Source organism: Oncorhynchus mykiss, chromosome 1 (genome assembly GCF_013265735.2).
Source record: "Oncorhynchus mykiss isolate Arlee chromosome 1, USDA_OmykA_1.1, whole genome shotgun sequence".
Classification (NCBI taxonomy): Eukaryota; Metazoa; Chordata; class Actinopteri; order Salmoniformes; family Salmonidae; genus Oncorhynchus; species Oncorhynchus mykiss.
Window position 1 is genome coordinate 85,212,760 of NC_048565.1, and position 27,730 is coordinate 85,240,489.

Consider the following 27,730-nt stretch of genomic DNA (forward strand, 5'->3'; position numbering starts at 1 on the left):
ATAAACTGGAAAAATGTCAATATTTCCTTGGATTAGTATGAAGATCATTCCATAGACCAGTGGCGTTCAAACTTTTTCAGCGGGAACATCACCCCATGCCAAATATAATTTCAAACTCATGACCTTAAAATCGGTACATTCGATTTTTACATCAAATAACCTTAAATTCATAACATTTCTCTTATCAAAATGAAAAGAAACCAATAAATACATTTTTCTAAATGTCTTTCTCAAAAACGTATATTGTCCCATACAATAATCCATACTCTTTAATGTTTGTTTGGCGACACCACTGCAGTTCCCCCTCAACCCCACTAGGGGTCGCAACCGACTTTGAATACCACTGCCATTGACTGTATTGTATCAAAAAAGAGATCAGTATTTAGGTTTATTGTATCTAATCCAAAGTGCACCAATTACACACTATAGTAACAAAGAGGTAATGGACCAATATAAAAGAGAACTGATGTGTGTATTGTTGTGAATTTTTTGATATTACTGCACTGATGGAACTAGGAACACAAGCATTTCACTACACCCGCAATAACATCTGCTAAACATGTGTATGTGACCAATAAAATGTGATTTGACCCCAATATGTGCTTCGAGCAACGTACAGAGATTCTTTGTCATTACTTTATTTATATAATCATTCCAGTGTATGCATGAAGACACAGAAATAGCTCATAATGTGCTGCTCTACTTAGAGAGAAAGTAAAAACATTAGAAAGAAAACATTTAGAAATATAATTAATAGAAATGTACTATTGACAAGCAGTGCAAGCATGTTGAACTGTTTTTTACAATTTCATTTTTTGAGTTTTGTATTTAAAAAAAAAGGACAAACATTGTGGCAGCTATGGCAGACTTGTAATATCATCAAACATTATCGCGACAAAATACAATCTTGTATATGTGATGTTCATTTCAGAGAATTTTGTTTTTATAGACAAACTATCGTTGTCTAATATCTTCTCACTTTTGTTTTGAATGTTCTTAATTGGAAAATGGAAAAAAATATATATATATTTTTTAAAAACTGACATACAAGGGAAACAAAAGCAAAACATAAGATTAAAAATGCTGTTTGTTATTTTTAATAATGTAATGATGATACATTTAAATTTACACAGGATGTCAACGTGCAGTAAAGTCCTTTGCTCTTCACAATAGACCATAAAGTACTTCTAGAGATACTCCTGGTTCAAACCACGATTCACACAAACACCAATTAAGAAACTGAAGAAATGCAATGTTCACCCCTATATTTACAGTTATTGAAATGGTTACAATGTGTTAGTACCTCAAAGTAAAAATATATAGTAAAATAGTTGAAAATATAAGACAATTATGTACAAAGTATCTACAAAAGGTAAAACAAAAATAGTGTCAAACATGTTCAATAAATATGTAGAGTATGGTCTGTATTGGGATGATTATTGAAGGTGATGACCTCCTTCCGTTTCACAATGAATGCTACCAATACCAATCAATCCTCTTAAAAAGGTGCATAAAGTCCTCCAACATCTCTGTGCAGCCTCTCCCCTGTATCTGAGTCATACAGTAGAACACAGGCATGAAGAGGGCCCTCCATGGTCCTTGATGTGACCAGGCCAGTACAGTTCAGCCCGGTAGTGTAAAAACATTACGTTCTACAGTTAGAACTCTAGCTGCATGCAGCCACTCCCCTGTATCCTACAGTTTCATTGGAGGGGGATGTGGGTAGAGAATAGGCTTGAAGAAGGACATTGGTCCTCTGTGTTGTTCTACAGTTAGAACTCTAGCTGCATGCAGCCACTCCCCTGTATCCTACAGTTTCATTGGAGGGAGATGTGGGTAGAGAATATGCTTGAAGAAGGACATTGGTCCTCTGTGTTGTTCTACAGTATGAACTCCAACAGCTGTTCGTCTCCCAGTAGATCCAGAGACAGGCAGTTCATAGACCTGTGTCCATAGAAGGTGCCCTTAGCCGGGCAGTGGAGGGGGAGGTAGTAGCCTCCGTTGTTACACCCTGGGGGGCTCTTAGCATCACTCTGGGAGTCCGGGAGGGGCAGGCCAAAGGTGTAGCTGTGGGAGGAGTCAGGGGGTAGAGTCGTGCCGAGGGGGGCGGGAGGGGGGAAGAGGCGAACGTCATCCAGGCTCTGGCTGTGGCGGTCCACGCAATGGGATCTTGACTTCAGGATCTGCAATACAAAGAGAGAGTGAGTTTATGAAAGTAATAAGAGATGGAAGGAGAGGAAACATGGAGTATCCTGAGAAAGGAGGACGAGGAAGAAGAGGATAGGGGTCTTACCTGTCCCAGGGTATCTTTGCTGCGTAGTGTCACCAGGTCTTCATCTCTGTCTACCTGATCCCCCTTTGATCCTGTTAAAATGACATCACTGTAGTCAGCTAGAAGCAGGTATTTGGACTCCATTTTACACTCACATTTCATTTCAGGATGCAAGAATCTGAAATAATATCATATCATTCCCAGGCCACTAGGTGGCATATGAGACTCAAATTGTAATGTTCTTTATGAACAAAATGTAAATCTCTGCTAATGTTTCATTACAACGAGTTAAACTAGTAGCAGTAGTACTTTCCCCCAGATATATATGGAACAAATGCACGTTTTGGTAGTATTCTCTAATGTCCAATGTGTTGTCAGTGTTAAAATACCTACAATATAATGTGATAAGAACTCATATAGCTTACAACTTCACTCACCTTCACAGTGAGTCTCTGAGGTGAGCACAGGACAATCAACCTCACCTTCACAATGAGTCTGAGGTGAGCACAGGACAATCAACCTCACCTTCACAATGAGTCTCTGGGTTGAGCACAGGACAATCAACCTCACTCACCTTCACAATGAGTCTCTGGGGTGAGCACAGGACAATCAACCTCACCTTCACAATGAGTCTCTGGGTTGAGCACAGGACAATCAACCTCACTCACCTTCACAATGAGTCTCTGGGGTGAGCACAGGACAATCAACCTCACCTTCACAATGAGTCTCTGGGTTGAGCACAGGACAATCAACCTCACTCACCTTCACAATGAGTCTCTGGGGTGAGCACAGGACAATCAACCTCACCTTCACAATGAGTCTCCGAGGTGAGCACAGGACAATCAACCTCACTCACCTTCACAATGAGTCTCTGGGGTGAGCACGGGACAATCTACCTCACCTTCACAATGAGTCTGAGGTGAGCACAGGACAATCAACCTCACCTTCACAATGAGTCTGAGGTGAGCACAGGACAATCAACCTCACCTTCACAATGAGTCTCTGGGTTGAGCACAGGACAATCAACCTCACTCACCTTCACAATGAGTCTCTGGGGTGAGCACAGGACAATCAACCTCACCTTCACAATGAGTCTCTGGGTTGAGCACAGGACAATCAACCTCACTCACCTTCACAATGAGTCTCTGGGGTGAGCACAGGACAATCAACCTCACCTTCACAATGAGTCTCTGGGTTGAGCACAGGACAATCAACCTCACTCACCTTCACAATGAGTCTCTGGGGTGAGCACAGGACAATCAACCTCACCTTCACAATGAGTCTCCGAGGTGAGCACGGGACAATCAACCTCACTCACCTTCACAATGAGTCTCTGGGGTGAGCACAGGACAATCAACCTCACCTTCACAATGAGTCTCCGAGGTGAGCACAGGACAATCAACCTCACTCACCTTCACAATGAGTCTCTGGGGTGAGCACGGGACAATCTACCTCACCTTCACAATGAGTCTCCGAGGTGAGCACGGGACAATCAACCGACACGCCCTCCATCAGCTCAGCCAATCTCAGCATTTCCTCTGGGTCGTCCACGGAAACCTCTCCTGGACTGTCCAGACTGGCCTGCTGGGTCTCTGGAGAGGAGAATACTTAGTGGAATTACTACTTTTGAATGAACGGTCGATGTGTCCAGTAGTATTCCACTTAGAATGAAGCCATATACACAACAGGTGACATCAATAAGGGATCCTAGTTTTCACTGTCATTCACCTGGTCAGTCTGTCATGGAAAGTGTATCTGGAACAGAGGAATGAATCCATAAGTAAAACTATGTCTTTGTTCTAATAACCACACTAACATACCATGTAGAATTAAGCAAAGTATTTGGCAAGCATTGTAAGTGATATTCTAGTGTGGATATTGGAGCGCAGCCACAGTTAACTGAACATGGAGTATTTATTCTAAACCGCAGGTGTGGTATGTATGTGTATGTATGTATGTGTGTGTGTGTGTATGTGTGTGTGTGTGTGTATTACTTGAGTAACAGGGCAGTAGACCATAAACAGGTCCTTCTGTCGGAGGATGTGAGTAAAACATCTTTGCATAATCTTTATCTTTCAAACTTTTGTGAAGATAGGAGATGAATGCCAGTAGCACTTCCTGAACACTGACTTCCTGAACACTGACTTCCTGAACACTGACTTCCTGAACACTGACTTCCTGAACACTGACTTCCTGAACACTGACTTCCTGAACACCGACAAATTATGTTGTTGCTGCTCCTCCACTTTTGATGACTCCCCGAGTAACACGGTAGATTTTCTCCACCTATCTTTATGTTGAGTGATTGACTAGTCGGGCGTCCAATCAAAAATACATATTTAGACCAATATGATAAAACAATGTCAATTGTGTAGACACTCCTCTAAGAAAACCAATGGTACGAACCCCAGGTCTCTATCATAATCCGTTCCAAACTCATTTGAGTTTTTACCCTTGTAGGATGGTCAAGATCAGGGCGACTAAATCAATGGAGGCCAGAGAAGAAAACGTGGTCATAAATCAGGAGAATAGCATTGTGTCACAATTAAGGCCCACTGACAGGCTCGCCGTTGAACTCTACAGGCAGGCTCGCCGTTGAACTCTACAGACAGGCTCGAGGTTGAACTCTACAGGCAGGCTCGCCGTTGAACTTGTCATCTTTCTCGTCAAATCCAGAGGACATAAAACAATATAGAGGTAAGATAGATATCGATTTTGAGACATGACATTTAGTATTTGCATATTTTACTATACTCTGTTCATATTAATGTGAAGTTCCTGTTATTTTTTGAAGATTTATCAGAAAAACAAACGTATCTCTGACATGTCAAAGGAACATTTATTTCAGCTCATGATGTTAATTTAGCTTTTCGTGACCTGCAGAAACAACTTTGCGGACAACCATGTAAAATCCTCAAAAAGTCACAGCCGAGAAAGCTGCTCTGTCAACGCTCTGTCAACGGTCTGTCAACACTCTGTCAACGCTCTGTCTATTTTCGGATATATTAGGTCACGAAATCCAACTGGTTGGGTATAATGTTAATAATATGAATGATACGTTAGAGAAAGACCCCACTGAACGATTCAGAACCCGAAGAATCATATTTGTCTTGGTCAAATGTATTTCATAACACAAGGAAGTTCAATTTCATCACAAGAGCTTGTTTTCACCCACTCCAGGTAGAGTGGATGGACACCATACATAGTGGGAGTAAGGTCACCTGACCTAAGATATTGGATCAAGCTGCATCAGATACACACTTATCAGACTGCCACGTTCTGTCTGTCTGTCTGACACACACACCTTAAACTCTAACCTCCTCCCTCACCTTCCTCCTGCCACTCCTCTTCATCAGTGCGTGCTTTGCTGCCCGTGTCCACGCCCGAAGTGTGAGAACTCCCGTGACTCGCTGCCGAACTGAAACACTTCTCCATCCTCTTCCTCAGCTCAGTCTCCTCCTCCATGGACGCCATCTCCATGGAGATGCTGCTGTGTTGCCGTGTCGCATCGCGGTCTGCCTCGATGCCCGAGCTGGAGGTAGAGTGTCGGGACAGGCCGGGGCTGCCCCCCTCGCTGCCCCCTGGATGGTCTAGATCCAGGTCATCACTGATGTACGACTCCCTGTAGCGCTTCTTCTCTGGAGGGGGACAGCGAGGGAAGGAGGACAGGAGGATGTTCAAATTAAGCTATTAATTCACAGAGGAGAGGAAAATAAAGAATAGAGGAGAGGAGAGAATAGAGGAGGAGAATAGAGGAGAAGAGAGACACTGGAAATTTGGATTCAAACAGATTAAAATGCAAATGCAATCAAGAACATTAGTTATGGTGTTACTCCATAGATAACCATTAGACCTCATCTCTAATCACTCTGAAACACATTACCCTCCCCTCCTCTCTCCCCACTCACCCTCGCTGTCCTCCAGCTGTCGGAGGTGTTTGAGGGCAGGCTGGAGACTGAGGTAGAGTCGGTGGCTGTTGCTGAGGTGCAGGAGGAGGTGGCGCGAGCGAAACGGAGACCCAGTGTAGTAGACCAGCTTCCTGGCCGACGGCAAACCATCTGGCTGGATCTCAAATTTCTTTCCCTGAAGGAACAGGAGAAGGGAGGGCAACATGATGACATCATTATTTATTTATTTATTTGACCAGGTAGATTGAGTAAGAACACTAGGCTGCAGGTAGCCTAGCGGTTAAGAGCAGGTAGCCTAGCGGTTAAGAGCAGGTAGCCTAGAGGTTAAGAGCAGGTAGCCTAGCGGTTAAGAACAGGTAGCCTAGCGGTTAAGAGCAGGTAGCCTAGCGGTTAAGAGCAGGTAGCCTAGCGGTTAAGAGCAGGTAGCCGAGCGGTTAAGAGCAGGTAGCCGAGCGGTTAAGAGCAGGTAGCCTAGCGGTTAAGAGCAGGTAGCCGAGCGGTTAAGAGCAGGTAGCCGAGCGGTTAAGATCAGGTAGCCTAGCGGTTAAGCGCAGGTAGCCTAGCGGTTAAGCGCAGGTTGCCTAGCGGTTAAGAACAGGTGGCCTAGCGGTTAAGAGCAGGTGGCCGAGCGGTTAAGAGCAGGTAGCCTAGCGGTTAAGAGCAGGTGGCCTAGCGGTTAAGAGCAGGTAGCCTAGCGGTTAAGAGCAGGTAGCCTAGCGGTTAAGAGCAGGTGGCCTAGCGGTTAAGAGCAGGTGGCCTAGCGGTTAAGAGCAGGTGGCCTAGCGGTTAAGAGCAGGTGGCCGAGCGGTTAAGAGCAGGTGGCCGAGCGGTTAAGAGCAGGTGGCCGAGCGGTTAAGAGCATTGGGCCAGTGACCGAAAGGTTGCTGGTTCGAATCCCCAAGCTGACTAGGGGAAAAATATGTCTGCCCTTGAGCAAGGGACTTAACCCTAGTTGCTCATGTAAGTTGCTCTGGATAAACTGTGACTAAAATGTCAATGTGAAATGTAACAGGAGGACATGGTGGAATCCTACACAGCTCAGTGTAATTAAAACCCTCATTAAATAATCATTCTAATACCACTTCATTTAAAAGATAATGGGAAGATAAGAGCATGGCTTTAGTAAGGCTGTGGGTTCAATTCCCACCGGGATCACATCCACCTCCACTAACAATGCATGCACTCACTGGACGTCACTTTACATATGCTAATATAGAGTGGAGGGTACCAGGAAGGTGAGTCGTCCCACGTTGGACCAGGGGAAATCATAGAGAAGCTGGCGGATGTTGTCCGCCTCCTGGGGAAATGACACACACATTACAAAGACAAAAGACATTGGTTACACTTCCACTGAAGGGTTGATTAGAAGCTTATATGGACAGGGAATCATTAGTTCATATGTAGTAAATCATTAATAAACTGTTTTAAAGTATGAACCAAACTCATTGGGTCAAAATTATATTTTTGGTGTTTTGCCAAATAGTGAGCTTCTGTGGTGTCAAAGGGCTGGTCTTTGTGAGCATTTTGAGAGATTCATACTTTATTCACAAGTCCAGATTGTATCATGTAATTCAGTTTTAAAGGAAACAGGTTTGGCTTGACAGGAAGATGTACAATCCAACATGTGTTTCTCTCATTTTTCAGTGGGCCTTCTGGACCTTGCTTAGACCAAGAGGCATGATAGGTCCTCACAGTCTCTCACCTCACAGTCTCCCACCTCACAGTCTCCCACCTCACAGTCTCCCACCTCACCACGGTCTACTGGGTATGTAATCACCTCAACCCCCATAAATCACTACAAACCCCAGACCCCTAACTAATCCTCCCAGAGTGTGTGTGTGTGTAATTCTCCCAGAGCCTCTGACGGACAAATCAAAAGGCTGAGGTGGGATGGCCCCCAGCCCATGGATTTGTCCTAAATGCCACCCTATTCCCTACATAATGCACTACTACCTATAAGGCTCTGGTCAAAAGTAGTGCACTATATAGGGAATAGGGTGCCATTTGGACTCAACGTATGCAATGTTTTACTGCTGTTCCTGGTTAACCTACACATTCCTCACATGGTTGATGTAGAGGGCATAGTTGGAGGAGGAGGGTGGATGATTTGAGAGGAGGCAGGTTCACTCTGACGCACACATTGACATCCGTAGACAGATGGGACACATATCCTCAAAACATAGCAACATTAACAACCCCCCCCCCCCCCCCCCCCCCCCCCACACACACACACACTGACAGATGGGACACATATCCTCAAACACAGCAACATTAACCCCCCCCCACACACACACACACCTGATAAAGCTGCATTCCTCTGAGGGTCAGCCCCAGCAGAGCTGTGCCTCTCTCTTCTTTCTTGTCCTGAGAGACAGAAGGATTAAAGAAGGAGAATGAAGGATGAGGTGTCAGTCAAGCATCTGAGCCCCCCAAGATAACAGGCAACCCACAGCCATATAACCCCAACCCACAGCCATACATCCCCAACCCACAGCCATACATCCCCAACCCACAGCCATACATCCCCAACCCACAGCCATACATCCCCAACCCACAGCCATACATCCCCAACCCACAGCCATACATCCCCAACCCACAGCCATACATCCCCAACCCACAGCCATACATCCCCAACCCACACATCCCCAACCCACACATCCCCAACCCACAGCCATACATCCCCAACCCACACATCCCCAACCCACAGCCATACATCCCCAACCCACAGCCATACATCCCCAACCCACAGCCATACATCCCCAACCCACAGCCATACATCCCCAACCCACAGCCATACATCCCCAACCCACAGCCATACATCCCCAACCCACAGCCATATATCCCCAACCCACAGCCATATATCCCCAACCCACAGCCATATATCCCCAACCCACAGCCATATATCCCCAACCCACAGCCATATATCCCCAACCCACAGCCATACATCCCCAACCCACAGCCATACATCCCCAACCCACAGCCATACATCCCCAACCCACAGCCTAACCCCTCCATTCAACATTTGATGAATCCCAAATGTAACAATTCAAATATCTCTGTTTAGACATCTGTCTGCAGTGGCTCTGTGCCATACATGTTGAAACTCCATATCTCTGTTTAGACGTCTGTCTGCAGTGGCTCTGTGCCATACATGTTAAAACTCCATATCTCTGTTTAGACGTCTGTCTGCAGTGGCTCTGTGCCATACATGTTGAAACTCTATGTGAAACTATTTCAGTGATTGTTTGTGTAGTGATTTACGCTTCGGGCTATTGGCTAATTTTGAAAACACACGATAACCTTTCCTTGCTTCAGTCTAATAAATGTGGGCTGTAGACAAGGATTATCCAGTACAGCAAGAAGAGGATATACCTCCCTCCTGAGTCTGGTTCATCTCTAGGTATCTTCCTTTTTGGGAAATGTTCCTGGCCACTGAGCTCCCGTCTCTGTTTGGTCTTTGGGGTCCTAAGACATTTGAATGATTGCTTCACTCTGCTATGAGATCTCTGACTGACCTTCTGTAGCCTGTAGAAGGTGACGGGGACGTCCTCGAGACGACAGGCCTCTTTGATGAAGTGGAGTACCGCATCACGTGGCGTCATGCCCCATAGCTCCTTGTGTACCTTGGGACCGTGACAGAGCAGGTAGTCCACCCCACGCTTCGCCACAATCTGAAGATGGAGAGAGAAAACAACACACATTGGTTCAATATTACTGTAGAACGGCGGTCTACAACCTGTTCTATCGTGAGAGCTACTTAAAAATAAAAAAATTAAAGTTGCGAGCTACTCTTTTTTTCTAGCTTTCAAATAGGCACATTCTTCTCCTCTCCTCTACCCTGCAACTCTTCCCAGGGTCTGTGATGTGCAAGAGATGTGTTTTCTGCCAATATACCTAGTAAAATAATGGTTCATAAAATTATAGCGGTTATTAGATTTAATATATAAATATATTAATAAATATTAGATTTAGTATTTTCTAGAATTTGTTTCTCTCCCGATTTAGAAGAAAGTTCTTTGTTTCTGGCCATTTTGTGCCTGTAATCGAACCCAAAAAATGCTGATGCTCCAGATACTCAACTAGCCTAAAGAAGGACAGTTTTCTTGCTTCTTTAAATCAGGACAACAGTTTTCAGCTGTGCTAACATAATTGCAAAAGGGTTTTCTAATGATCAATTAGCCTTTTAAAATGATAAACTTGGATTAGCTAACACAACGTGCCATTGGAACACAGGAGTGATGGTTGCTGGTAATAGGCCTCAGTCTGTACATAGTCGTACAATGTACAGCCCCAATAGTCATTTACAACATTAACAATGTCTACACTGTATTTCTGATCAATTTGATGCTAATTTTTTTGTTCATTTAAAATAGCTTTTCTTTCAAAAACAAGGACATTTCTAAGTGACCCCAAACTTTTGAACGGTAGTGTAGATCTGTCAGGTAAGCCAACAAGACAGTTATCATTAGCATCTCTTACATGCTACATACTGAGTTTTCACCAAACAGACAGATGGGGGCAATATTGCTGGAAATTAATTGGCAGATATTGTGTTACGTTTGGCTTTTCAAACCAATAGTATCTAACCAGGGATGGGATCATGTCAAAGTGGCTTTGATTGGATAGTAGCCAGGAGCTTTATGTTTACGACAGTTTGCATGGAACACGTGAAAAAATACATTACTTTCAGAATTGATTGGCTACTCACAGGTGGGCTGCACGCTACTGGCAGCTTGCCCTCAGCGGTGGAGAAAGTACCCAATTGTTCTACTTGAGTAAAAGTAAAGGTACACTAATAGAAAATGACTCACGTAAAAGTGAGTCACCAAGTAAAATACTACTTGAGTAAAAGTCTTTGGTTTTGAAAAGTAAATTATACGAATCATTTCAAATTCCTTATATTAAGGAAATCAGACATAACTGACTTGAGAGATAGAGACAGAGAGAGAGACAGAGAGACAGACAGACAGAGGAGAGAGAGAGAGAGAGGAAAGAGAGAGGAGAGAGAGAGAGACAGAGGAGAGAGAGAGAGAGAGGAGAGAGAGAGAGAAAGAGAGAGGAGACAGAGACAGGAGAGAGAGAGAGACAGAGAGACAGAGGAGAGACAGAGGAGAGAGAGAGACAGAGAGACAGGAGAGAGAGACAGAGGAGAGAGAGAGACAGAGGAGAGAGAGAGACAGAGGAGAGAGAGACAGAGAGACAGAGGAGAGAGAGAGACAGAGGAGAGAGAGAGACAGAGGAGAGAGAGAGAGACAGAGGAGAGAGAGAGAGACAGAGGAGAGAGAGAGAGACAGAGGAGAGAGAGAGAGAAAGAGGAGAGAGAGAGAGAGAAAGAGGAGAGAGAGAGAGAAAGAGAGAGGAGACAGAGGAGAGACAGAGGAGAGAGAGAGACAGAGAGACAGGAGAGAGAGACAGGAGAGAGAGACAGAGGAGAGAGAGAGACAGAGAGACAGGAGAGAGAGACAGGAGAGAGATACAGAGGAGAGAGAGAGACAGAGGAGAGAGAGAGACAGAGGAGAGAGAGAGAGAGACAGAGAGAGACACAGAGACAGAGACAGAGAGACAGAGAGAGAGAGACAGAGACAGAGAGAGAGAGACAGAGACAGAGACAGAGACAGAGAGAGAGAGAGAGAGAGAGAGAGAGAGACAGAGAGAGAGCGAGAGAGAGAGAAAGAGAGAGAGAGAGACAGAGACAGAGAGAGAAAGACAGAGAGAGAGAGAGAGAGACAGAGAGACAGAGAGACCACATTCAGACAATATCGCTGTAGAACCATTTACTGAGAATGGCAGTGGCCACATGTAAGAAACTGTACAGTATCTCATCACGTAGATTTCCCAGGCCCCACACACGCTCACACTTACCCAGGGAGGGAAGTACTCTTTGGGTTGGAAGTAGCGGGTACCTCCCTGGTTCTTCCCAGGCAGGGGATGGTCCTCCAGGTCAGCTTGAAGAGCATACCCAGCCAGCTGGAAGTACACCTGGAAAATGGGATTTCATTGTGTTATTGTGTACTTTATGAATGTTTGTGATTGTCATACGATGAAGAAATCTAAATAAAACGTTTGAAAGGAAGAACACAAGTACACCTCCTCCTGCTGACGACACTCAGAACGCAACACCCTCTCCCTCAGGTCAGAGAAGTACAGACGCCTCGCCTTCCGCTCACTGGGGGAGAGTTAGAGAGAGGCAGGGTCACTAGATTTAATAACAACGGAGTTGGAGGAGGTAAAGGGAGTTCATGAGATACAGAGCTGGGTATATTAAATCCACATTTTTGGAGGGAGACCTCGAGTGCATTGTTATTCGGTTCCAGCAATGGGTCTGAAGTATGATGGTATGTTTAGAGTATTAGGAAATAAGCATGTTGTTTGGAGCCTCACCAGATGAGCCTGCCGTTCTCCACATAGTACTGCACCTTGAGGCAGAGTACCAGGGGGAGGGATCTCTTCTGTAACCCCTGAGGAAACAACACAACCATGGTGAAACACCACACCCCACAACCACAGTGAAACACCACCCCACAACCACGGTGAAACACCACCCCACAACCACGGTGAAACACCACCCCACAACCACGGTGAAACACCACACCACACCCCACAACCACGGTGAAACACCCCACCCCACAACCACGGTGAAACACCACCCCACAACCACGGTGAAACACCACCCCACAACCACGGTGAAACACCACCCCACAACCACGGTGAAACACCACCCCACAACCACGGTGAAACACCACACCACACCCCACAACCATGGTGAAACAACAAAAGAATGGTGAAACAATGGTGAAACACCACACCCCACAACCATGGTGAAACACCACACCACAACCATGGTGAAACACCACACCCCACAACCATGGTGAAACAACAAAACCATGGTGAAACAACACAACCATGGTGAAACACCACACCCCAACCCACAACCATGGTGAAACAACAAAACCATGGTGAAACAACACAACCTTGGTGAAACAACAAAACCATGGTGAAACAACACAACCTTGGTGAAACAACACAACCTTGGTGAAACAACACAACCATGGTGAAACAACACAACCATGGTGAAACACCACACCCCAACCCACAACCATGGTGAAACAACAAAACCATGGTGAAACAACACAACCTTGGTGAAACAACACAACCACGGTGAAACAACACAACCACGGTGAAACAACACAACCATGGTGAAACAACAAAACCACGGTGAAACAACACAACCACGGTGAAACAACACAACCTTGGTGAAACAACACAACCACGGTGAAACAACACAACCTTGGTGAAACAACACAACCATGGTGAAACAACACAACCACGGTGAAACACAACCACGGTGAAACAACACAACCTTGGTGAAACAACACAACCATGGTGAAACAACACAACCATGGTGAAACAACACAACCTTGGTGAAACAACAAAACCATGGTGAAACAACACAACCTTGGTGAAACAACACAACCTTGGTGAAACAACACAACCTTGGTGAAACAACACAACCATGGTGAAACAACACAACCACGGTGAAACAACACAACCTTGGTGAAACAACACAACCTTGGTGAAACAACACAACCATGGTGAAACAACACAACCATGGTGAAACAACACAACCTTGGTGAAACAACACAACCTTGGTGAAACAACACAACCATGGTAAAACAACACAACCTTGGTGAAACAACACAACCATGGTAAAACAACACAACCTTGGTGAAACAACACAGTGCTGGTGCTGTACATCTTTATAATAGAAGTCGGGACACAACACAACCATGGGTGAACGAATGGGCCTGGTAATACAATGTAAAGGCATAGCATGAGCTATTTGTCATGTTAAGAACAATACACAGCTAGACACTATGTAGGGCAGTGGGCTGCAGTGAGCTGGTTGGTTAACGAGGGAGGTGTGTGTTCTGAGACAAGACAAAAACCATCCATGTTAGAATACATCAATAAGTAGATTATTGGAGAACTCTCACCTTCCCTGAATCTTGCTTCCATTCCTTAGGGAAATACTTGGTCAGCTTATCTTCCATGTCCAGAAAGATGTGCTCATTGTCTGAGGTAAAACAGGAAACAGGACACCCTCAGTCAAACAAAAGAATAATTAACTCATGCGTAAAACTGCCTAACAATGACATTAATTAGAGGAAAGAAAGAAAGAAAGAAAGAAAAACACTTGTTCCTCCATTGGTGTGGTCAATGCAACCAGCAGGCAAACAAAACAACTGTTGTGTTGACAGCTATGCTAATACGCCTGTTGACAGCTATGCTAATGCTAATATGCCTGTTTGCTTATAGGCTCTGCTAGCATACGGCTCAGGAAGAATGTAACACTATTGACTGTTGGCTCGCTAGGCCTGCAGAGTAAACCGGACTACAAAAACCAAGGACATTTATGAAACGCTTATGTCCTTCTTATGAATGCGTTATGTATGCTGTGTGTTATGTGTTATGAAGTACTTATTTACGTACCCTTCAAATGGAGTGTTAAAAATGAATCATCTTGTATGTTTAATCCTCATTCTAATAGCTCTTTGTTCTTAAGGAAGACAAACAAAACTAAATAATGAAGTTTATATCCTATCATCACAAATTATCTCAATGTGTTTTCTTTCAACAGTTGGGCTGATAAGATGGTTGCAGCTGTGAGGAAAGTGATGGGGGGTGGGGGGGTTATATCATCTAGTACACCCCATGTCTCTAGTACACCCCTACTCCAACCTAACATGTTCCACTGGGGTTATATCATCCCGTCTCTAGTACACCCCTACTCCAACCTAACATGTTCCACTGGGGTTATATCATTCTGTCTCTAGTACACCCCTGCTCCATCCTAACATGTTCCACTGGGGTTATATCATCCTGTCTCTAGTACACCCCTACTCCAACCTAACATGTTCCACTGGGGTTATATCATCCCGTCTCTAGTACACCCCTACTCCAACCTAACATGTTCCACTGGGGTTATATCATTCTGTCTCTAGTACACCCCTGCTCCATCCTAACATGTTCCACTGGGGTTATATCATCCTGTCTCTAGTACACCCCTACTCCAACCTAACATGTTCCACTGGGGTTATATCATCCTGTCTCTAGTACACCCCTACTCCAACCTAACATGTTCCACTGGTGTTATATCATCCTGTCTCTAGTACACCCCTGCTCCAACCTAACATGTTCCACTGGGGTTATATCATCCTGTCTCTGGTACACCCCTACTCCAACCTAACATGTTCCACTGGGGTTATATCATTCTGTCTCTAGTACACCCCTGCTCCAACCTAACATGTTCCACTGGTGTTATATCATCCTGTCTCTAGTACACCCCTGCTCCAACCTAACATGTTCCACTGGGGTTATATCATTCTGTCTCTAGTACACCCCTGCTCCATCCTAACATGTTCCACTGGTGTTATATCATCCTGTCTCTAGTACACCCCTGCTCCAACCTAACATGTCTGGGACACCCCTACTCCAACCTAACATGTTCCACTGGGGTTATACAGTGCCTTGCGAAAGTATTCGGCCCCCTTGAACTTTGCGACCTTTTGCCACATTTCAGGCTTCAAACATAAAGATATAAAACTGAAAAATTGGGCGTGCAAAATTATTCAGCCCCCTTAAGTTAATACTTTGTAGCGCCACCTTTTGCTGCGATTACAGCTGTAAGTCGCTTGGGGTATGTCTCTATCAGTTTTGCACATCGAGAGACTGACATTTTTTCCCATTCCTCCTTGCAAAACAGCTCGAGCTCAGTGAGGTTGGATGGAGAGCACTTGTGAACAGCAGTTTTCAGTTCTTTCCACAGATTCTCGATTGGATTCAGGTCTGGACTTTGACTTGGCCATTCTAACACCTGGATATGTTTATTTTTGAACCATTCCATTGTAGATTTTGCTTTATGTTTTGGATCATTGTCTTGTTGGAAGACAAATCTCCGTCCCAGTCTCAGGTCTTTTGCAGACTCCATCAGGTTTTCTTCCAGAATGGTCCTGTATTTGGCTCCATCCATCTTCCCATCAATTTTAACCATCTTCCCTGTCCCTGCTGAAGAAAAGCAGGCCCAAACCATGATGCTGCCACCACCATGTTTGACAGTGGGCATGGTGTGTTCAGGGTGATGAGCTGTGTTGCTTTTACGCCAAACATAACGTTGTGCATTGTTGCCAAAAAGTTCAATTTTGGTTTCATCTGACCAGAGCACCTTCTTCCACATGTTTGGTGTGTCTCCCAGGTGGCTTGTGGCAAACTTTAAACAACACTTTTTATGGATATCTTTAAGAAATGGCTTTCTTCTTGCCACTCTTCCATAAAGGCCAGATTTGTGCAATATACGACTGATTGTTGTCCTATGGACAGAGTCTCCCACCTCAGCTGTAGATCTCTGCAGTTCATCCAGAGTGATCATGGGCCTCTTGGCTGCATCTCTGATCAGTCTTCTCCTTGTATGAGCTGAAAGTTTAGAGGAACGGCCAGGTCTTGGTAGATTTGCAGTGGTCTGATACTATCGCTTGCACAGTGCTCCTTGGGATGTTTAAAGCTTGGGAAATATTTTTGTATCCAAATCCGTCTTTAAACTTCTTCACAACAGTATCTCGGACCTGCCTGGTGTGTTCCTTGTTCTTCATGATGCTCTCTGCACTTTTAACGGACCTCTGAGACTATCACAGTGCAGGTGCATTTATACGGAGACTTGATTACACACAGGTGGATTGTATTTATCATCATTAGTCATTTAGGTCAACATTGGATCATTCAGAGATCATCACTGAACTTCTGGAGAGAGTTTGCTGCACTGAAAGTAAAGGTTCTGAATAATTTTGCACGCCCAATTTTTCAGTTTTTGATTTGTTAAAAATGTTTGAAATATCCAATAAATGTCGTTCCACTTCATGATTGTGTCCCACTTGTTGTTGATTCTTCACAAAAAAAATACAGTTTTATATCTTTATGTTTGAAGCCTGAAACGTGGCAAAAGGTCGCAAAGTTCAAGGGGGCCGAATACTTTCGCAAGGCACTGTATCATCCTGTCTCTAGTACACCCCTACTCCAACCTAACATGTTCCATTACATCCATCTTATTCACTTCTGTCTTCACCTCATCCATAATGCCTATATTTTTTTAGACGGTAAGCATTTCATTTCGGGCTCATCTCTTTCTGACCTCACCACATTCAGGCCACATGACTCACTCACTCCTCCATCCATCCATCCATCTCTCTTTTCATTAAAATCACCATCTCATTCTCTGACTCACCATCTCAATCACCATCTCATTCTCTGAGTTTCTTTCACCTCTGCTCTCCTCCCTTTCACTGGTTTTGTTTTAACGAGACTCCCTGGCCAGTCACCACTCCTCCCCCCTACCTCTTCTTCTTCACCCGCCCTTATCCTCCCTTTATCTCCATCTCTCCCTCCCTCCATCTATCCCTTCATCCCTCCCTCCAGTGAAGAGGTGGAATGCAGGGCCACATTCCTGGCTTAATGAAGTTAATATTGTTGGAATCCCTGGCAGACCCAGACCAGAGAGGTGGAAGGCCCCCCCCCCACACACCACCGCAGGCACTCACACAAAAACAAAAGAACTCTTGTTCAAGAGGTGAGCCACACAAGATTACCAAGACATTTCAACAAGGCAGAACAAAGGGAGAAAGACAGAAAACAGGAAGGAGAGTGAGAAAGAAAGAGACTGACAACACATTTGAATTGAAGGTTAAAGAAGATTAGACATCTCAGTCTCAGCAATGCAGAAACACACACCAACATTCCCTTCTGATCTCATTCTGCCGTTACCCCGTTTCTGGCAACTAACCCAGTTGTTCAGTTCTATTATGTAAACAGACTGCTAGTAGAAGGACTCAAGGACTGGGGTGTTTGTGACTGTTGTCTGTGGTGTGTAATGTGTGTGTACTACAGTGTGTGTGTAATGTGTGTGTACTACAGTGTGTGTGTAATGTGTGTGTACTACAGTTTAGTGTATGTATGGGTGTACTACAGTGTGCGTGTGTGTGTGTGTGTGTATGGGTGTACTACAGTGTAGTGTGTGTGTACTATAGTGTAGTGTGTGTGTACTACAGTGTGTATAGGTGTACTACAGTGTGCATATGTGTACTACAGTGTGTGTGTGTGTGTGTGTACTACAGTGTGTATGCGTGTGTACTACATTGTGTGTACAACAGTGTGTATAGGTGTACTACAGTGTGTGTGTGTATGGGTGTATGGGTGTACTACAGTGTGTGTGTATGGGTGTACTAGTGTAGTGTGTGTATACTACAGTGTGCATGTGTGTGTGTGTGTGTGTGTACTACAGTGTGTGTGTACTATAGTGTGCACATGCGTGTGTACTACAGTGTGTGTGTGTGTGTACTACAGTGTGCGTGTGTGTACTACAGTGTGTGTGTGTGTACTACAGTGTGTGTGTGTACTACAGTGTGTGTGTGTGTGTGTGTGTGTGTACTACAGTGTGTGTGTGTGTACTACAGTGTGTGTGTGTGTGTACTACAGTGTGTGTGTGTGTGTGTGTACTACAGTGTGTGTGTGTGTGTGTGTACTACAGTGTGTGTGTGTGTGTGTGTGTACTGCAGTGTGTGTGTGTGTGTGTGTACTGCAGTGTGTGTGTGTGTGTGTGTACTACAGTGTGTGTGTGTGTGTACTACAGTGTGTGTGTGTGTGTGTACTACAGTGTGTGTGTGTGTGTGTGTGTGTACTACAGTGTGTGTGTGTGTGTGTGTGTGTGTACTACAGTGTGTGTGTGTGTGTGTGTACTACAGTGTGTGTGTGTGTGTGTACTACAGTGTGTGTGTGTGTACTACAGTGTGTGTGTGTACTACAGTGTGTGTGTGTGTACTACAGTGTGTGTGTGTGTGTGTGTGTGTGTACTACAGTGTGTGTGTGTGTGTGTACTACAGTGTGTGTGTGTGTGTGTGTGTGTGTGTGTGTACTACAGTGTGTGTGTGTGTACTACAGTGTGTGTGTGTGTGTGTGTGTACTACAGTGTGTGTGTGTGTACTAGTGTGTGTGTGTGTGTGTGTACTACAGTGTGTGTGTGTGTGTACTACAGTGTGTGTGTGTGTACTACAGTGTGTGTGTGTGTGTGTGTGTGTGTACTACAGTGTGTGTGTGTGTACTACAGTGTGTGTGTGTGTGTGTGTGTACTACAGTGTGTGTGTGTGTGTGTACTACCGTGTGTGTGTGTGTGTGTGTACTACAGTGTGTGTGTGTGTGTGTGTACTACAGTGTGTGTGTGTGTGTGTGTGTACTACAGTGTGTGTGTGTGTACTACAGTGTGTGTGTGTGTGTGTATGTACTACAGTGTGTGTGTGTGTGTGTACTACAGTGTGTGTGTGTGTACTACAGTGTGTGTGTGTACTACAGTGTGTGTGTGTGTGTGTGCGTGTGTGTGTGTACTACAGTGTGTGTGTGTGTGTACTACAGTGTGTGTGTGTGTATGTACTACAGTGTGTGTGTGTATGTACATACTGGATTATGAATACAGTGAGCATTACATCAGCTCGTTGAAGTCTACTGTAACTGTGTAGTCAGAATATATTGGGACCTCAGAATGGTTGTTGTCTAATGCAGCAGAAACATTTATTTCAGGTTCAAAGACTCTGGAGTGGATTGGTGGTTGGGCAGGGTAAGGGGTGGTTGGGCAGGGTAAGGGGTGGTTGGGCAGGGTAAGGGGTGGTTGGGCAGGGTAAGGGGTGGTTTGGTGGGCAGGGTAAGGGGTGGGTGGGCAGGGTAAGGGGTGGGTGGGCAGGGTAAGGGGTGGGCGGTTGGGCAGGGTAAGGGGTGGTTTGGTGGGCAGGGTAAGGGGTGGTTTGGTGGGCAGGGTAAGGGGTGGGTGGGCAGGGTAAGGGGGCGGGTGGGCAGGGTAAGGGGGCGGGTGGGCAGGTTAGGGGGCGGTTGGGCAGGGTAAGGGGTGGGTGGGCAGGGTAGAGGGTGGGTGGGCAGGGTAAGGGGCGGTTGGGCAGGGTAAGGGGCGGTTGGGCAGGGTAAGGGGCGGTTGGGCAGGCTAAGGGGCGGTTGGGCAGGCTAAGGGGCGGTTGGGCAGGCTAAGGGGCGGGTGGGCAGGCTAAGGGGCGGGTGGGCAGGCTAAGGGGCGGGTGGGCAGGGTAGGGGGCGGGTGGGCAGGGTAAGGGGCGGGTGGGCAGGGTAAGGGGCGGGTGGGCAGGGTAAGGGGCGGGCGGGCAGGGTAAGGGGCGGGCGGGCAGGGTAAGGGGCGGGCGGGCAGGGTAAGGGGCGGTTGGGCAGGGTAAGGGGCGGTTGGGCAGGGTAAGGGGCGGTTGGGCAGGGTAAGGGGTGGGTGGGCAGGTTAGGGGGCGGTTGGGCAGGGTAAGGGGCGGGTGGGCAGGGTAAGGGGGCGGGTGGGCAGGGTAAGGGGGCGGGTGGGCAGGGTAGGGGGCGGTTGGGCAGGGTAAGGGGCGGGTGGGCAGGGTAGATCTCAGAGGCGTGCTGATCTAGGATCAGGTCCCCCCCCATCCATATAATCTAATTTACTATGATGTATAATGTAAACTGATCTCAGAACATCACTCCTTCTATGAGACACTTTATGAATACGTGTCCTGGGTTAGGGCTGGTTTTGGCCTGTGTAGAAGCTACAACTTACCCTTCACCACTGTCAGGCCAAAGAAGTGCAGCTCTTTTATTCCAAGGAGCTCAGACACCTGATTGAACACATCCTGCCCTGTGGACTTGACCTGAGAGAGAGAGAGGAGAGAGAAGACTGCTATAAACAGGGTGACTAACAGGCTGACTGCTATAAACAGGGTGACTGTAACAGGCCGACTGCTATAAACAGGGTGACTGTAACAGGCTGACTGCTATAAACAGGGTGACTAACAGGCTGACTGCTATAAACAGGGTGACAGTAACAGGCTGACTGCTATAAACAGGGTGATTGTAACAGGCTGACTGCTATAAACAAGGTGACTAACAGGCTGACTGCTATAAACAGGGTGAATAACAGGCTGACTGCTATAAACAGGGTGACTAACAGGCTGACTGCTATAAACAGGGTGACTAACAGGCTGACTGCTATAAACAGGGTGACTGTAACAGGCGGACTGCTATAAACAGGGTGACTGTAACAGGCTGACTGCTATAAACAGGGTGACTAACAGGCTGACTGCTATAAACAGGGTGACTGTAACAGGCTGACTGCTATAAACAAGGTGACTAACAGGCTGACTGCTATAAACAGGGTGACTAACAGGCTGACTGCTATAAACATGGTAACTAACAGGCTGACTGTTCTAAACAGGGTGACTGCTATAAACAGGGTGACTAACAGGCTGACTGCTATAAACAGGGTGACTGCTATAAACAGGGTGACTAACAGGCTGACTGCTATAAACAGGGTGACTAACAGGCTGACTGCTATAAACAGGGTGACTAACAGGCTGACTGCTATAAACAGGCTGACTGCTATAAACAGGGGGACTAACAGGCTGACTGCTATAAACAAGGTGACTAACAGGCTGACTGCTATAAACAGGGTGACTAACAGGCTGACTGCTATAAACATGGTAACTAACAGGCTGACTGTTCTAAACAGGGTGACTGCTATAAACAGGGTGACTGCTATAAACAGGGTGACTAACAGGCTGACTGCTATAAACAGGGTGACTGCTATAAACAGGCTGACTGCTATAAACAGGGTGACTGTAACAGGCTCACTGCTATAAACAGGGTAACACAGAAAAAGTGAAGTGACCTCCCAGACATGGATCTCATGTACAACTCCATACATTTTATAGTACGGGACTAGAAATACTCTTGATACATTACTGGCCCAGGACTAAAACCTTTCATTGAAAAGCCGTCCATAGAAACCCCCCTGGCTGACTCGTGGAATACCTACAGAATCAACAGGAGGAGTCATAATGGGACGTGCTCACCCCCACAGTGATGTCCAGCTGTTCTTTATTAGGGAGCAGAACACACAGGGTTCTCTCCTGTTTGGTGGTGGAGACAGACATGGTGTCTGCAATAAGTATCCTCTCTGGTCACTCCTTCAGTTTAGACCCTCTTCAGTCGCTCTCTCTCTCTTCTCTCCAACGATCTCCCCACTCCTTCAGTTTAGACCCTCTTCAGTCTCTCTCTCTCTCTCTTCTCTCCAACGATCTCCCCACTCCTTCAGTTTAGACCCTCTTCAGTTTCTCTCTCTCTCTCCTCTCCAACGATCTCCCCACTCCTTCAGTTTAGACCCTCTTCAGTCTCTCTCTCTCTCTCTTCTCCAACGATCTCCCCACTCCTTCAGTTTAGACCCTCTTCAGTCTCTCTCTCTCTCTCTCTCTTCTCTCCAACGATCTCCCCACTCCTTCAGTTTAGACCCTCTTCAGTCTCTCTCTCTCTCTCTTCTCTCCAACGATCTTCCCACTCCTTCACTTCTTCTTTCTGGTTAGGGGGAATGTGTCGTTCATTTTCTGCTGTCTAAAAAGACAAATAGAGATGAGAGACGTTTTTGAGTCATAAAAGCTTTAAAGACGTTGTAGATGTAACACCAGGCATAACATAGCAATAACAGAGAATTTCATGGTTATAACAGTGCATAGCATGGTTATAAACGCACAAAGCATTAAACATTGGACACAGAGTAGCGCTTTTTCAATAGGATCACATTTTGGTGAGTGGTCTAAGGCACTGCATCTCAGTGCTAGAAGCGTCTCTACAGACCCTGGTTCGATTCCAGGCTGTATCACAACCGGCTGGGATTGGTATTCCCATAGGGCGACCCACAATTGGCCCAGCGTCGTCCGGGTTAGGCCGGTGTAGGCCGTCATTGTAAATAAGAATTTGTTCTTAACTGACTTGCCCAGTTAAATAAAGGTAACATAAATATACATATATAAAGTGGTTGATTCCTTTCAGACATCAGTCTAACCACAAAGACCACTTGTATTTCCATCTACTTTGTTGTTGATATTTTTTGGGATTGACTCAAAAAGGAATTCACTCAATCAGTCTAAAAAGAAAAGGCCAATCCGCTATCCGGACGAGAATAAACAGCATGGTGAGACTGGTGCATTCCTCCTCTATAACCATTATCTGGTCAAGTCCACACGGCTGGTCCCTGCTCTCTGGTCCCTGCTCTCTGGTCCCTGCTCTCTGGTCCCTGCTCTCTGGTCCCTGCTCCCTGGTCCCTGCTCTGTGGTCTCTGGTCCCTGCTCTCTGGTCCCTGCTCTCTGGTCCCTGCTCTCTGGTCCCTGCTCTCTGGTCCCTGCTCTCTGGTCCCTGCTCTCTGGTCCCTGCTCTCTGGTCCCTGCTCTCTGGTCCCTGCTCTCTGGTCCCTGCTCCCTGGTCCCTGCTCCCTGGTTCCTGCTCCCTGCTCTCTGGTCCCTGCTCCCTGGTCCCTGCTCCCTGCTCTCTGGTCCCTGCCTGATGGAGCTATCAACTGGAACAGGCCTCAAGAGAGTCTTGGTGCCTGGAGCCGGTTGTGTAATTAAAGCAGCCGGCCTCAGCAGCTGGTTGTGTAGTTAAAGCAGCCGGCCTCAGCAGCTGGTTGTGTAGTTAAAGCAGCCGGCCACAGCAGCTGGTTGTGTAGTTAAAGCAGCCGGCCTCAGCAGCTGGTTGTGTAGTTAAAGCAGCCGGCCTCAGCAGCTGGTTGTGTAGTTAAAGCAGCCGGCCACAGCAGCTGGTCGTGTAGTTAAGGAAGTCGGCCTCAGCAGATGGTCGTGTAGTTAAAGCAGCCGGCCTCAGCAGCTGGTCGTGTAGTTAAAGCAGCCGGCCTCAGCAGCTGGTCGTGTAGTTAAAGCAGCCGGCCACAGCAGCTGGTCGTGTAGTTAAGGAAGTCGGCCTCAGCAGATGGTCGTGTAGTTAAAGCAGCCGGCCTCAGCAGCTGGTCGTGTAGTTAAAGCAGCCGGACTCAGCAGCTGGTCGTGTAGTTAAAGCAGCCGGCCTCAGCAGCTGGTCGTGTAGTTAAAGCAGCCGGCCTCAGCAGCTGGTCGTGTAGTTAAAGCAGCCGGCCACAGCAGCTGGTCGTGTAGTTAAAGCAGCCGGCCACAGCAGCTGGTCGTGTAGTTAAAGCAGCCGGCCTCAGCAGCTGGTCGTGTAGTTAAAGCAGCCGGCCTCAGCAGCTGGTCGTGTAGTTAAAGCAGCCGGCCACAGCAGCTGGTCGTGTAGTTAAAGCAGCCGGCCTCAGCAGCTGGTCGTGTAGTTAAAGCAGCCGGCCTCAGCAGCTGGTCGTGTAGTTAAAGCAGCCGGCCACAGCAGCTGGTTGTGTAGTTAAAGCAGCCGGCCTCAGCAGCTGGTTGTGTAGTTAAAGCAGCCGGCCTCAGCAGCTGGTTGTGTAGTTAAAGCAGCCGGCCTCAGCAGCTGGTTGTGTAGTTAAAGCAGCCGGCCTCAGCAGCTGGTTGTGTAGTTAAAGCAGCCGGCCTCAGCAGCTGGTTGTGTAGTTAAAGCAGCCGGCCTCAGCAGCTGGTTGTGTAGTTAAAGCAGCCGGCCTCAGCAGCTGGTTGTGTAGTTAAAGCAGCCGGCCTCAGCAGCTGGTTGTGTAGTTAAAGCAGCCGGCCTCAGCAGCTGGTTGTGTAGTTAAAGCAGCCGGCCTCAGCAGCTGGTTGTGTAGTTAAAGCAGCCGGCCACAGCACCTGGTTGGATGCCTAGGCCTACATCATACTATTAAATCCCAGTCCCACTGTTCTTCTACAGCCTATACTAAACCATATCTACAGCCTATACTAAACCATATCTACAGCCTATACTAAACCATATCTACAGCCTATACTAAACCATATCTACAGCCTATACTAAACCATATCTACAGCCTATGCTAAACCATATCTACAGCCTATGCTAAACCATATCTACAGCCTATACTAAACCACATCTACAGCCTATACTAAACCACATCTACAGCCTATACTAAACCACATCTACAGCCTATACTAAACCATATCTACAGCCTATACTAAACCATATCTACAGCCTATACTAAACCATATCTACAGCCTATACTAAACCATATCTACAGCCTATACTAAACCATATCTACAGCCTATACTAAACCATATCTACAGCCTATACTAAACCATATCTACAGCCTATACTAAACCATATCTACAGCCTATACTAAACCACATCTACAGCCTATACTAAACCACATCTACAGCCTATACTAAACCACATCTACAGCCTATACTAAACCACATCTACAGCCTATACTAAACCACATCTACAGCCTATACTAAACCACATCTACAGCCTATACTAAACCATATCTACAGCCTATACTAAACCATATCTACAGCCTATACTAAACCATATCTACAGCCTATACTAAACCATATCTACAGCCTATACTAAACCACATCTACAGCCTATACTAAACCACATCTACAGCCTATACTAAACCACATCTACAGCCTATACTAAACCATATCTACAGCCTATACTAAACCATATCTACAGCCTATACTAAACCACATCTACAGCCTATACTAAACCATATCTACAGCCTATACTAAACCATATCTACAGCCCCTCAATCTGCCTCCCATCCATTCATGTCAATCCCTTTTGATAAGCACACAAATACGAAAGGAGTGAAAATTCCCATGTGAAACCACACAGGCCCTTTCCTCCCCAGGTCTGGCCCAGAGCCGGACTCTGTAGGGCTCACATCATTAATCTGATTCATTGATTTGGCGAGATCAGGCTCTTTGTTAATCAGCAGTGGATTGTACCAGTCAGGGATTTGGGTCGGTCGGGGGGCAGAGGGGCAACCCCAAAACACAGCCTTCCCAGTGATAATGTTCTGTTGCCAAGATGCTCGAGGAAAGGCAAATGAAACCTGAAAACATTTTAAAGCTGTTCACAGAAAACAAGTGGCTAGTGGCTACTAAACTAACAATCCAAAAAACAACAACTTCCTCTGTGATCCTAAAAGGGCAAGCCTCTGCTGTGGTCTGTTCTGTTCTGTTCAAACATGATGAAACACGTTACCCAACTCCTACATTTAGAAAAGTGTCTTGATGTCAAACCCACACCCGTCATGACATGATTAAACATGTTTTTTATGTGCATCACACCTGTTATGATATTCACTCTGCGTTATTATTCCCACTAACTGACACGCCCATGGAGACATGAGATTTTGATCAGACTTCTAGTAGTATTGGTTCCATTCTGCCAGTCTAATGTACCTGAAGTATTTGAAAGAAAACACACGAGGTACTTTACTAGGTGTGTTTACGTCCTCCAAGGAGGAACAATAAAAACAGTCCTTTATAAACGTTATTAGTCTTACTCACCTCCAAGAATTAAAGTCCAATCTGAAGGTGTGTGTAAGAGATAACTCCTGAGAGGTACTCTGGACAGCATGTTCAAACAAAGTCTCACACCTGCCACTCAGAAGAACAGCACACAACACGCAGCAAAGCCAAACCTGAAAAGCCAGCCTTGTTCTGAGACATTTGACTGTGAAGTCATACTATCCCCAGGGCCCAGGCAAAACTCTCTACGGTCCTAGACTATACAGGAACCTGTGTTCAGGAAGCCCCCACTACTGTGTGAACATCCCTTGTTTGGAACTTCCTTGTGATTTTTTTGTTGTTGCCATTTTGCTTCTAGTTGTTTTGAATAATCATGTACTGCCTAACCTTTTCAAAGGCCAGTTTTCATGTCTCTGTAAACCCCTGAGGAAGGTGATGTCCACAGGCCAAAATATTGCAAGAAAACCATTCAATTGTGTGGAGCCTCCAAGCATTCAAGAGAATGCTGTGTCTCAACCGGTGACGGGCACAACAAACACCTAATCCCTCCCGGGTGGCGCAGTGGTTAAGGGCGCTGTACTGCAGCGCCAGCTGCACCACCAGAGACCCTGGGTTCGCGCCCAGGCTCTGTCGTAACCGGCCGTGACAGGGAGGTCCGTGGGGCGATGCACAATTGGCCTAGCGTCGTCCGGGTTAGGGAGGGTTTGGCCGGTAGGGAAATCCTTGTCTCATCGCGCACCAGCGACTCCTGTGGCGGGCCGGGCGCAGTGCGCGCTAACCAAGGTTGCCAGGTGCACGGTGTTTCCTCCAACACATTGGTGTGGCTGGCTTCCGGGTTGGATGGAGCTGTGTTAAGAAGCAGTGCGGCTTGGTTGGGTTGTGTTTCGGAGGACGCATGACTTTCAACCTTCGCCTCTCCCGAGCCTGTAAGGGAGTTGTAGCGATGAGACAAGATAGTAGCTACTAAACAATTGGATACCACACAATTGGGGAGAAAAAGGGGTCAAATTCAACAACTAAAAAAAACTAAAAACTCAAATAAAAACACACCTAAGACAATGTCAGATAGGGTCTAAGCTACAACATACGTGAAAACGAGACATCTGAGAGGATCTAAAAACGATCTGCCTCATCATCTGAAATGATCTTAACCATTTAAAAAAATGATAATAATCAAGCTACAACATACGTGCTACAACATACGTGAAAACGAGACATCTGAGAGGATCTAAAAACGATCTGCCTCATCATCTGAAATGATCTTAACCATTTAAAAAAATGATAATAATCAAGCTACAACATACGTGCTACAACATACG

At 46.1% G+C, this 27,730-nt stretch overlaps 1 protein-coding gene across 6 annotated transcripts in view; it reads right to left on the reverse strand.

Moving 5' to 3' along the window:
• Positions 1-622: 622 nt before the first annotated feature.
• Positions 623-27,730, reverse strand: part of LOC110510599 (FERM domain-containing protein 6) — a 31,060-nt gene continuing 3,952 nt past the window's right edge. The window contains exons 2-16 of one of the 6 annotated variants that reach the window (XM_036987622.1): positions 22,101-22,635; positions 20,810-20,900; positions 14,175-14,254; positions 12,562-12,638; positions 12,268-12,346; positions 12,043-12,159; positions 9,696-9,851; positions 8,479-8,544; positions 7,409-7,477; positions 6,181-6,355; positions 5,602-5,910; positions 3,730-3,879; positions 2,294-2,364; positions 1,869-2,183; positions 623-1,754 (exon numbers count right to left, since the gene is read on the reverse strand). In XM_036987622.1, coding sequence (XP_036843517.1) covers positions 1,881-2,183; positions 2,294-2,364; positions 3,730-3,879; positions 5,602-5,910; positions 6,181-6,355; positions 7,409-7,477; positions 8,479-8,544; positions 9,696-9,851; positions 12,043-12,159; positions 12,268-12,346; positions 12,562-12,638; positions 14,175-14,254; positions 20,810-20,900; positions 22,101-22,181 — 1,824 coding nt within the window. In that variant the 5' untranslated portion in view covers positions 22,182-22,635 and the 3' untranslated portion in view covers positions 623-1,754; positions 1,869-1,880. Of the gene's footprint in view, positions 2,184-2,293; positions 2,365-2,747; positions 3,497-3,541; positions 3,880-5,601; positions 5,911-6,180; positions 6,356-7,408; positions 7,478-8,478; positions 8,545-9,695; positions 9,852-12,042; positions 12,160-12,267; positions 12,347-12,561; positions 12,639-14,174; positions 14,255-20,809; positions 20,901-22,100; positions 22,636-26,450; positions 26,825-27,730 lie in introns of those variants that run through there. The other 5 variants (XM_036987628.1, XM_036987612.1, XM_036987631.1 and 2 more) reach the window with 5 other exon arrangements.